We start from the raw sequence: 12,604 nt of genomic DNA, 5'->3' as shown, positions 1-12,604 counted from the left end.
GCAAAGTATTTCATAAGAATATTTCATTCATTTAGATCTAGGATGTGTTTTTTAAGTGTTCCCTTTATTTTGTTGAGCAATATATTTATATATGGGGGGGGGGCTGGGGGGGTGTATACTCAGTGTATACACTAGTATCAGTGTGGGTGTATACTATGTATGTATATAAATATACATATATATTTATATAACAAATAGAACTGTATGGAAGAAAAGAACAAAAGAGCAAAAGATAGATAGATAGATAGATAGATAGATAGATAGATAGATAGATAGATAGATAGATAGATAGATAGATAGATAGATAGATAGATAGATAGATAGATAGATAGATAGATAATAGAATGACGAACAGGTAGAACCTGGAACAACAGAACAGAGGAACAATAGAACAAACGAAAGAAAAATGGAGAACAGGTGGCGGAAGGACAGAAGGGGACAGAATGATGGATAGAGAACATTCGCTTTGATATTTAATATATATATTTTGTGAGTTAGTGATATTAAATCAGGATTAATGACAATTGGCTAAAAACACACGATTCGCTCATAAATTGATGAAGGTTTGATGAACGAACGAACGCTAGCGTGCAGATAATGAAGCAGTCAATCTTCTGGCAGGACTCTTAATCACGCTGTCACATGACACAGAAGTAAACAGGAAGTACTTCACTGGCGGGTGAATCTAAAAAAACGACCTGCGTCTCCATGAGAACAGTTTCGATCCTCGTCAGAGCCGCCGTGTGGGACAAATGTGAGGCGCGGTGTCACTCACCGGCATTATTGGGGTACGAGTCCATGTCCAGGTACGAGTGCTCCTGGGTCTCGTGCGCCCCCCCCACCACGCCTCCGCCCTCCCCCCTCTCCAGCCCCACCAGGTCAGAGAAGTGTGGGTGGTGCTGGCCCTGCTGGCCCAGGGACGGGTAGAGCGAGGACGACGATTGGCCCTCCTTCCTCTGGAGCAGCGGCGGCAGGAAGGACGCCCCGCCGGCGCCCCCGAGGCTTCCCACGCCGGCGCTCCCGGGCAGGAGGCCTGACGTCAGGCTCAGCCCGCCGCCCTCCTTGTCCCGCCATGGCAGCCAACAGAGCTTCCAAGAGACGAAGAGGGAGACGGAGAGGAGGACGATGCCGCAGAAGGTCACGATGACGGACAGCAGGCTGACGGAGATCTCTGCCGGGGAGAGAGGCGTAGAAACTTGTTATTTAAATATCTCATGAGCACTTTTGATGACTTTAGCTGAAAAATATGAACGCTACATTCTTCGGACCAGGTGGAACTCCAAAATCCAAACCTCCTTCCCCACAGCTCCCAGCCACATGTCACAAAGTAGGGAACAGGCTGGAGGTGGAAACATCCCCTGGAAATCATTTCATACGCTCAGGCTAAATTGGGGCGTAGATTAACGCGCTGGATATTCTTAGAGGAAAGAGGAGGCGAGGGGGCGAGGGGAGCAGGAGTGTGTGTGTGTGTGTGTGTTTCCGGGCTTGGGATGGGGCTGTGGGGTGTGCAAACAATTAAAACGGGCTGGAAACACCCAGAGTGATGTCTCCACGCAGTGTCATCTCGCATTTCCTCTCCGTTATGAGCCTTTTAATCTGCAACGGCTCAGGGATCGCATATGAGGGGCTGTTGGGGGGATTGAGGAGGGGTGGGGGGGCTTATCCAAGGGAGAAAGTATGGCAGGGTAAAAAAAAAAAAAAAAATGGAAGAAGCCGCCTCAGCGCTGGACAGTTAAAGACAGAATAAAAAGGGATGAAATGAGCTGGAGAGCTTTCGCCGGCCCGTCCGCGGTGCACGTGCGTGCACACATCAGACCCTGTGACACAAGCCTCCACGAGCATTTATAACTGTGTAAATACACTATTAATACGGCGCGCATATTAATAGATCGGCAGACAAGATGAATATTTATAATCATCTGGAGCCATTTGAAGTCTTTTTATAAATAGCTTGTGTTGGGTCTCGTGACTGTCGACAGAAAGGACCAATCGCAGAAGCCTCGGCGCCCAGAACATGAATATTCATAAACTGTAAGTAGACCAGGCGTGATTACAGCACGGGGGATGCGAAATGACACCGGCGGCCCCTGGCTTGAGTTGATGGACGACACGAGGCGTCGGGGCTCAGATTTGATAGAGAATACAGAGGTTCTGCTTTTCGTCACGCACGATTTAAATCCAGAAACTAATCCGGAAAAGCACCTCGGATGTTCCCCCTGACTTTTCGGCTAATTTTTCAGCTACTTTCCTGTTAAGAATCGGCCCTTTTTTTGTTTAATATGATCATATTTCTCAATTAGTTTTACATTATGTTTACAGATTGTTCTCTAGGAAATTACCAGGATGTTTTGTGAGAAATATTCTGCGTTTGTAAGAAGTGATAGGAAAAATTGAAAAAAAAAACATCAAAAATCGGAGATATAAAGAAATAAAAATAAAATAATATATAAAATAGAATAAAAATTAAATAAGATAAAAATAAAATAAAAAAATTAGGTGATTCTTTAAATTATAGGGCACAAATATCCTTAAAAATTAACTTCTTATGAACTTTTTCATCTGCTCACAGGGGAAGGGGCCAATCCAAGCTGAGACAGGGGCAGGAGAGAGGCTTAACCTGGACAGTTTACCTGTCAGTCAAACAGAGATATGTGACAGAGACTGGGGGGCGGGGGGGGGGGGGGGGGAGGCACTGGGAAAACATGATGAGCACACACACACACACACACACACACACACACATACGCATGCACACAATGCACACTTTAGAGTATCAGAGGTCAAATGTTTGCGGAATATATTTTGCAAGTAGCTATTGTTTTATTGTGTCACCCGTTATTCTCATTCCCCTGTATAACCACGGCTGTTCACCCCCATCCCACACAGACACACACACACACACACACACAGACATACACACACATACACACACTGCCCCTCCCCCCGTCGCCTGCCTCTGGGGATATTGCTTCATTCCCCCTCTTACCGGCAAACCCCCCTTTCCCCCCCAAACGTCACCTTTACGTCGCTCCTCTCCCAGCTTGCGCTGAATTATTCATCTGTCCGCTCGCGTCGTTCATCAGGCCTCATTCAAAAGATATGATTGGGTGAGTTTGGGGGGATTGGAGGGAGGGATTGAAGGTGTCGACGAGAACAAATTGGAACAACAAGGAGCAGAGGGAGAACGGAGGGGTAGACGGACAGAAGGTGGCAGGAGGAGGTCTGGTGATGGAGATGGCCACGGCGAGGTGAACGCGATGGAAGGGAGCGAGGAAATGAGGGCAGGAGAAATGCAGGAGGAGGTGGGGAGGGGGGGAAGCAGAGATAGATGGCGAGTGAGGGATGAAAACAGATTGGCGCACATAGTGGAATGGACACCCCTTCTCCTGGAGGAAGGGGGAGGAAGAGGGCAGGAGGTGGCTGATGAAGTCCACCCGACCGGGGGCGAGGATGGGGGGGGGCTGCAAAGGGATAATGTATTGATGTGTGTGTGTGCTGAGGGGGGGGGGGGGCAAAGGTGGGAGGAAGAGGAGGTTGTGTGTGGTTTTGCAGTCAGATGATAACCCCCTCTTCCCTCCAGGGGCCACTCATTCCACCTGATCCTGCAAAAAAGGGAGACGAGGCAACGGGGGGGGGGCAGAGAGACTTGGCCTGCATGTCAATCAGCTGCTGACACACATCATCAAACCCATCTGATGGGTGGGGGTCCTGTCATTTGGGGTGGAGACACGTGAGGGCACTGGTGTCTCTTACCAAGAGGTAACATTTCCCCACAGATACGTCCAAATCTCCAGGGGCGTGATTTGGGCTAATCTACCCTGAGCTATGGAGATCCACACTAATCTGCACAGCAGCACAGATGAGTGTTCCAGCAAGGAGCCCCTCCTCCCCCCTACATTGCCACAAACACACACACACACACACACACCCACACACCCAAACCCAGCGGCCTCCGCCCTGCAGCGTGATGCGCCCATTCTGGTCCGGGGAAGATTCCCATCTATCTGAATCCAGCCGAGGGGAGGAAGAAGAAATAGGGCCATTTCAGTCTGGAGGATGAATATTTCATAGAGCGTTGTTCGGCCCATTTTTAAAACACTAGCACAGTTTATAGCATCTTTTTTCTCTTTCCCCTCACAACCTAGATAAGGATCCAGGAGAACATGGCGGCATGCAGGGAGAACCCCTTCACGCCCTTAGGTGTGAGCGCCAACCACTGCGCCACCTCGGCATCCGCTTTAGTTTTTGAGACATTGTGGAGAATGTGGAGGATGTCTAGGTGTGCGGTTACCTGGGTCCGGCTGCCGGTTGCGTCCCCTCAGCAGGTAGCTGAACTCCTGGCAGTGTTCACTCTGGCTGTAGCCTCTGGAGTTGAAGCACAGCTCCTCCACCAACACCAGCGCCTTTTTACACAGATCTTCATCCCAGTCCCCCGACATCCTCCAATCTGCATCGCACTCGCGCCAGCAGTCGGCCAATAACAGCGCAGCTCTCCTCGCCGCCCCCGGGTGTCAGACGGCGCCCGGGTAAGTGGAGCGTTTTTGCCCGAGAGAGGGCGAGGAGGCACGGTGCAGGAGGCCGGAGAGCGACCGGCCGCCGCTCTCGCTTTCCCTGCAAAACGGAACGCAATGAAATGTGAGCACAAGAACGTCAAATCCGCGCCAATCAACTTTCTGGCAGGTGGTAAGCCATAAAGAGTTGGGTCGTCCTTGATAGATCATTGGCTCGTCTGATACCACGAATTCCTTTAGTGCACATTATCCACTCCCACCCTGCCAGCCGCGTCGTAAAATCAAGAAAAAAAGGTCCGGTCACATCGCAGGAACGGCCAGGGATCCTTCCAGGGCACGCACGCATCCGCCACCGCCGTACCTCTTTGTCCTGGTTTGCTACAAAACGTTTTCATCACCAAGGTCATGGCGGATTAAGCGGAACTAATTTCTTGAAGGTCGCGCCGAGCCGGCGGAGACCCTTCTTACCGTCAAAACGGCCGGACGCTCGGCCCAATTTCATAGAAGTGCAGGAGATGACCTTGGATTTGTGACCCCGCCGGCAGCAATGGGGCGGAACGCGGAGGTCCCGGCATTTCGGACACAGTGCGGGATGCAACAGTTTGAATAACCTTTTTATTGTAGTTCTCTGAGAGCGGCTGAGCAAAGTGTCTTCATCATGTGTCATTAAAGTGAAGGTCCATTTCAGAAGTGCCTTGGCTGGCATATACTCAGGTGTTCAAAAGAAGCCGATCTCCAAGGTTTCATCAGCTTGTCGTCAACCAATCATCAGCTGGTCATCAGCTAATCATCGAAAAAGTCATCAACCAAAACCCCAAAAAATCATCAACCAATCATCAAGAAGTCATCCACCAATTATCATCGAGTCATCAACCAATCATCAGGAAGTCATCAACAAATCATCAAGAAGTGATCAACCAATAATCAACTTGTCATCAACCGATCATCAAGTGGTCATCAGCTAATCATCAACTAGTCATCAACCAATCATCAAGAAGTCATCAACCAACCATCAACTTCTCATCAACCAATCATCAAGAAGTCATCAGCTAATCATCAAGAGGACATCAGCTAATCATCAAAAAAGCAATCAAACAATGATCAACTTGTCATCAACCACTAATCAGCTAATCACCAAGAACTCAGCAACCAACCATCAACTAGTCATTAACTATTGATCGACCAATCATCAACTGGTAACCTCAGCACTGTAAAATCGGCATCCTCTAAGTGCCTCTAAGACATTTCAAATATTCTTCTGATAGAAGACATGCACCTGATCATGATGCGTCTCAAATGTTCTCCGTCTTCTTCCAGTGTGTCGGCAAACAGATCAGATCAGGCAAGGAGATGTTGTTTTTGGTTCAAGCGTTTCTCCCGCTCGGAAAGTAAAAACACAAAAGGAGCTCCTTGCCTTCAGTGAGCCGGGCCCCCGGGGGTCTGGGCCATGCCGAGGCGAGGACACCGGGTGCGGGGGTTTCCTTTTGGAGCCACCTGGCAGCGGAGGGCGGGTTGGCTCCTGCAAGTGCACGCGCGACCTTCAGCTCCGTCCAAGAAAGGCCAGCCGGCGGGGGCGAAGCTCGGTCCTCTGCAGGCCGCGGTTCCTCCGCCGCATCAGCACCGGGTTCTGCTCCGATTAGCTCGTCCTTAGGAGGGAAAAAAAAAAAAGCAGAGTCGGTCAATAAGAGGCCCTTGATAAATCTTATCTCGGCGGCAGGGCCTGGTTAATTTCTCGAAAACGTCTCGCGAGAGAAGAAATTAACCAGGTCCAGTGGCCAAGATAAGATTTATCATGGAGAACTACGACCTGGACAGCGGGGGGATCTTCGCCGGCGGTCGATAAGAGGCTTCACGCAGCTGGTTCTCTAAGACTTTAACGGCACTCCAAGTGAAATTTAAGACCCACTTCACAAAAGCCAAAGCGGAAGGGGAGGAAGAAGAGGAGACATCAGCCCCTTCGGAAGAGAGAGCGAGCCAGCTTTTGCGGATCGTAGGTTCGGACACGGTCGGAGGGAGACCCGGAGGGCGGGGAGCCACAACACGGCGGCGCAGAATCTCCACGGCGACGGAGTTTCACGGTAAAATCAAAATGACAGAAGCGGGTGAAAGAAATGCAGCGGGGGTCCAGGTTTGAAATCACGGTGACAGGAAGCGTTTTTTTTTTTTTTTTTTTTTTTTAAAAAGCCATCTGTTCAAGATCCCGTCAAAGGTGGAACCAGACGTTTTCAATCTGGGTGCCTCTTTTTTTTTTTTTTTTTTTAATAGAACGCAGTCTTTATTTTTGATCCCATTCTGTCTAAATAAAAGCAGGTCAGCGCTCAGCTCCTCGCGCCGACTGCCTCCCGGACCCACGGGAGACAAACCAGTGGCGAGTAACACAGATCCTCTTCTGAACGCTTCCCCTTGGTGGCAACGGCGCCGCCGGAGGATAGATCACCGGCAGGACAATGGCGGCGGGGTCGGCACACACTCCTTGTCCTTGTGAAGACCAGGCACTATTTCTCCACCAAGGGGGCCTGTCAAGGCACGCCAAGGACTATTGATCTGTTGATGTATGTCGCTCTGTGAAACGTCAGCGTGGGGCTTTGTGCACTGAGTGACAGCCCTCCCCCTTGAAAAAAAAAATGGCTGCCTTATGAGTCCGCTTGTCTCACAGCCATCAATCAATCAATCACATTAGGCAGAGACATGTCTGAGAACCCCCGCGTTCTCTTTGTGTTTTCTCTTTTGCGGTTTTTGTCTGTTTTATTTTGAAAAGCTGGCAGTCGCACGTGGGAGGTGTGTCAGTTCTCAAGGAAAGACTCCGGTCCATCTTTCCATCCGTCTCGGTTCCGGGAGGATGCGGGAGTGATCAATAATTGGAAAAAAAAAGGTATGGCAGGATGCCCCGCCGGCCCCCCGCCTGACCTCGGCCCCGCCCCTAACCCCCCCATTAAGGTAGTAAATCTGTCTGGACAACTTAAAAAAAAAAAAAAAACAGGATGTCTCAATCTGAGGAATGGCTGTCTGGCACAAAACACGTTGTCCTCAAATACCAGCGTAAGGGGCGGGGGGGCGGGAGCCAGACGGACGGAAGGAAAGAGTGATTGTGCAAAAAGAGTGAGGGAGGGGGGGGGGTTGGCAGGAGGGATGCTGACATTGCCTTGGAGCTTAGACAGATAGAGAAGAAAAGAGGGGAATAATCAGAGAAAAAGGACGGTGGGTTGAAAGTGACACAGCAGCAGCCAGTCAGCAGGGCTTCGGACGCCTTTCCCCCCAAATCTTTCGCAGACAAACAAGCCTCGAGGAACGTGGCGGCGGCGGCGGCGGGGGGGGGGGGACACGTGGACGAGCCGCCGCGCCGCCGTCACGCGCTGCGAGCGTAGGGAGGGAAACACAACACCTCCCACAGATGCTCCATTGACTGCCGCGCTGCCTGGGATCGATACGGACCCGCCGACCGGCGAGGTCACCGGCCGACCGCGCAGAGGAGACGCCGGCGGGCAAGGTCACGGTCTAAATCTCGCAGCTGGGACGAAAACCAGGGCCGGACACAGGAGGCCTCGCCGAGTTCCAGACAACGTTTTCAGATTCAATCACAGAACCTCATTTCTTTTGTTCGTTAACTTAAAACTCCATACATCACATCCAGATGTTAGCACAGTTCACCAGAGATAATCCTAATCCGAGTCCATTAACCATCTTTACAATGGACCAATCAAAGGACAGGGATTGTTAGGGTGCAATATGAGATGAGATGAGATGAGAACAACTTTATTAATCCCGAAGGAAATTGTTGTGCCAGAGTTTCAAGTAAAAACATAACAGTAATAGATAATAGTGGAAAGGAGGAAGAATAAGAAATATAATGAAATATAAATTGTCTTAGCTGTTAGTAGTAAGTGGGTTATCAGTACAGCAAGAAATTATTCAACTATTAAAAATATAGATGTCAGCAGGGATTTTCTAGATTTTCTCCTTATCTGGCCCCAAAAACCAAAACTAAGAATTACTTCCACAATCTGTGGACAAACAGATAGATCCGTATTACATTTGGCATTTGGAACCAACAAACCAACCACCCGTCAACAACCAAATGCCGCGTTGCTAGCGGTTACGGGTTCTGTGGCATCCGAATGACTGACGGTTGTCCAGAACACGACGGAACCCCGCGGAACCCCGCGGAACATGGGATCAGCTCAATGCCCGGCGGCGAGACGCGTCAGGTGTGTGTTTGGTAAACACCACGGGGAACATCTCGTCCACTGATCCCAGACTGGAAGGGGGCGGGGAGGGGGGGGTTCATTTGCAGTTGCCATGGTGACGCAAACTGAAAACAAGTATTCACCTGGGGGACGCAGAGGAAACAAAACACCCGGGGGCCTAAACTGGTGCAACAGTGACGTTCATATGGGGCCAAATTAGAGAATCTGCTCACTACAGTAACATCAGCTGTTTACTGTGTTTCCCCTCCATTGCCCAAGGATTCTCCTCATGTTCTCCATCATCCTCCCACAATCCAAAATACAGTCAGTAATTTTATTGGAAACTGTAAATTAGCCGTTGCTGTGAATGAGAGGGAATGAATGAATTGGATGTCTCTACATCCTGTCCTGTGATTGACAGCCAATACATCCCGATTAAGCCCCGCCTCTCGCCCCAGCGTCGCCTGGGATTGGTTCCAAACGGTTGGCGAGGACAACTGGGTGAGTTTTTATGAAATGTCTGTCTTCCTGCTAACTGACAGAAACCGCATTAAAAACACAACCTCCTGAGTGGAACCTGAAAAGGTCAATGCTCAAGAACATGATGAGTAATCTGATAATAAAATCAAATGGGAGGGAAAAAAAAAAATCCTTGTTGCACCAAAGAGCGCACACACACAAACACACACACACACACACACACACACACACACACACACTCACACACACACAAACAAGCAAATAGCAAATATTCCCCTGAATATGTCGTGCATACCGATGTAGAGTCTGGAACAAATGCAAAGAGCTTAACAGTTTCTTACTCAGAACATTAAACAATGAAGCATGAAAAACAAAAACAAAGCAAAAAATATTTATTTCCAATTTATACGGGCCAACTGTCAATCACCGACATCCAAACATTCACTCTCTCATTCACATTTCGGGACAATTTAGAGTGGACCCTAATGTGGGGAGGAAGACGGAGAACGCAGAGTGAACATACAGAGAGAAGTCGGTTGATTGGTGGAATCAAATGCTAAATCTAGAGGAAAACATGTCAAATTAGCATTTAGCGACAGCCTTTTTAAAAATCTCAGGGAATCACTTCCTGTTGAACTCAGACTTTAGGTGACATCAGTCCTCTGGGATCGGGACGTATCTCTGGATCTCTGGATCCAATCCCGGTTCTTGTTATCCTCTAATGTGGTTCCTGCTTATTTGCATGTTATAAGAATAGCAGCATCCACAATAGAGTTCACGCCATAAAAATAAAACCCTGGAAGCAGGACGCCGAGCAGCCGTTATTTGCACGGGCAGATAAACGCCTCCTCCCGGCCAAGACGTCCCCGGTCCGGCCGGCGGGGCGATAAAGCAGCCGAGACGTCGGGGTTTGTATCCCCCTCGTGATGAAGGGATCATTTTCTGACTGGTGCAGAGATGACATATTGGGATCCGCCCTCAGGTGAACGCAGCTGGGCGAGGAAAACAACAAATCCAGGACAGATTAGAGCAGGAGCTCCGTTGGAATAACAACTCCGGAGACAGCCTGCGGCGCCTCTCAAGCTCGAGACGCTGCTGTCGCCTTTCCGGCTCGGAATCTCTCGGCTAGGAATTCCAACCGCTTTCTGTCTGTCGTGGAAAATGACAGTAAAAATCATAATAATAAAGAAATAATAGAAAAAGAGCCAACGGAGGTCCCGCGAAAGGGTGGAGGTGGAGGTGGAATTGATGAAAAGCACTGAAGGGGCAGGTTTTTCTTGGGGATTATGTGCAGGAATCTGAAATCTGTATGCCGGATCCGTCCCGGACAGGATGAATCACGCGACCCGGCCGGGCCGGGAGTTACAGAGACGTGCGGCTTGAAACGCCAGATGATAAAATAAAACCCGCCGGTCGCAAAACTGTGATTTATTGCAGGCCCGTGTCATCATTCCACACCGGATCACTCGCCGGGATGAGAAGGCGTTAAATATGAGCCTGCTTGATTCTCAGGTTGTGAATGGATAGCGGGGGGGAACTGGTTTCCCCTCCCAGGCAGGTGGGTTTCATTTTTAAAAAACCCGATTGGACGTTCAAAAACGCACAAATCCAATCGACAGGCTCTCCCTGTGCGGAGGATCCACGTCCTGCCCATCGCCGGCTCTGATTGGCTCCATCCCATCCCATGAAAGAGGAAAACAACGCATTCCCAGAAGATAATAACAACCCCCTCAGCACGGCTTTCCCTGAAGTCCTCACATTTGAGCGTCGTTTTAATATTCTGTTTCGGCTTGTATTTCCTGCTGAGTCATCTGCGGCTCCTCCCGGCTCCTCCCATCACTTTTGGTCTCTCCCTGTTGTTCTTGTCGTTCCCCTGTGACATCGAGTAGTTTGTCATCGCCCGATTTCCAGTTTCAGACGGAGACACTCAAGCGTATTACTCGCCTGTGGACATCCTCCCGGTCCCGGTCCGGTCCTGGTCCAGGTCACGGTTCTGGTTCTTGTCGATAAATCTTGTCCGGGGGTCCAGACACCTTCCTCGGTTCCAAATGGCAGCGAGGGGTTTCGGATATTAGAGTCCGAAGAAGGGGATCAACTGTGAGAAACCAAAGGGATTCCGGGACGTCTTCCGGCACTCAGGGAGGAAGGAGGTGGAAACACATGGAGGAGCAGGTGGAGTCACATGACTGAAGGTCTTCGGAGTCCAGCCGTCGGCGGCTGATCTAGTTTATCGGGTGACTTTCTAGGATCGGCTTGTAATCGGCGACATTTCATCCACTTCCCGTTTGGCTTCCTTTGAGTTTCCCTCCTTGTGACCCCTGCTCGTCCAACCGGCTGCCTCGGTCAGGTTGAGCATCGATGTCCCGTCTTTTTGTGTTGATTTAGGACTCCAATATCCAGCAGCCTTCTGTTTGCAGGACTGATTATGTGTACCATTTTGTATTTTACCCATTTAATATTCACCCTTAACTCGCTGTAGAGGCTGTTAGCGTAGGAGAGAATGGCGTTAACGTTCGTCCAAAGGGCCATCAGAACATCTTTAAGTAGCTTGTTCGTTTAAATGCACACACACACACACACACACATGCGCACGCACTCGCGCACACAGACAGATGCGATGGTACCTCTCGTATTAACCATCCGCCTGTTTGATAAGTGGTTTTACTTCCGTCGGTGCTTTGCCCCATCACATTTCAAGTTATTTTGTTCTTCATACCTTCCGGACTTTGGCTGCAATTTTATTTCTGAACATCAGTCAGGATTATGGATAAACACTGACTTAAAAGGCTGTAAATGTCCCAGTTGAGGTTTTGTCAGTTTTCTTATTTGTTCATTTCTGTGTTCGAAGCGTTTTCTTACACATTGCATTATTATTTGAACCTTGACAGAATGAAGTTGCTACTTGTTATTTATTGACCTTTAAGAAATCTACATCCATTTCGGACCGCCTAGATTCTCGCCAGGTTCTCTCTACAGGTTTTCTCCAGAAATTTGTCCGGAGGGGTGACGGGTTGGGTGTCTCTATTTGTGGCCCGTCCAGGGTTACGCTCCCTGCCTCTTGCTTCCGATGTCACCTGGGACTGGCTGGAGCACCGCTAGAACTTCAGACGCCAAATTGGAGAGCAGAAACAACACAAGAAAATCCACACTTTCCCCGACGACAGTGTGATTTTCCTCTCAGTCCAATCGGTGACGACGCTTAGTCGACACACGCGTCGCTCCGGAAGCTCGTCCGTCAAATATGAGCTTCGGGAGGAAAACCTGGACAGAAACTAGCGGCACTCAGTCCTGATAAAACGGTAAAATCCCCGTAAAAGAACACGTGGACTGTTCCTCGGGGCTTGTTTGCCGGCTACGTTTGTTTGTTTTCCAAAGTTCAGCTCTGGTGTTTGCTGTCGGGTTCATTTTCAGTATTTCGGCGGCACCGTC

The 12,604-nt window shown here is 49.5% G+C and overlaps 1 protein-coding gene across 1 annotated transcript in view; it reads right to left on the bottom strand.

Moving 5' to 3' along the window:
- Positions 1–12,604, bottom strand: part of syt3 (synaptotagmin III) — a 28,785-nt gene that overhangs the window by 13,788 nt on the left and 2,393 nt on the right. The window contains exons 2-4 of the mRNA XM_086175436.1: positions 5,926–6,157; positions 4,292–4,611; positions 776–1,171 (exon numbers count right to left, since the gene is read on the bottom strand). Of these exons, the coding sequence (XP_086031562.1) occupies positions 776–1,171; positions 4,292–4,439 (544 nt within the window). The 5' untranslated portion in view covers positions 4,440–4,611; positions 5,926–6,157. The remainder of the gene's footprint in view (positions 1–775; positions 1,172–4,291; positions 4,612–5,925; positions 6,158–12,604) is intronic.

The sequence above is a fragment of the Fistularia commersonii genome, chromosome 28 (genome assembly GCF_037954325.1).
Source record: "Fistularia commersonii isolate RoL2024-O1a breed Wild chromosome 28, RoL_Fcom_v1.0, whole genome shotgun sequence".
NCBI lineage: Eukaryota > Metazoa > Chordata > Actinopteri > Syngnathiformes > Fistulariidae > Fistularia > Fistularia commersonii.
Note: the sequence above shows the minus strand (reverse complement) of the source record. Positions and strands in the feature narration are given on the sequence as shown.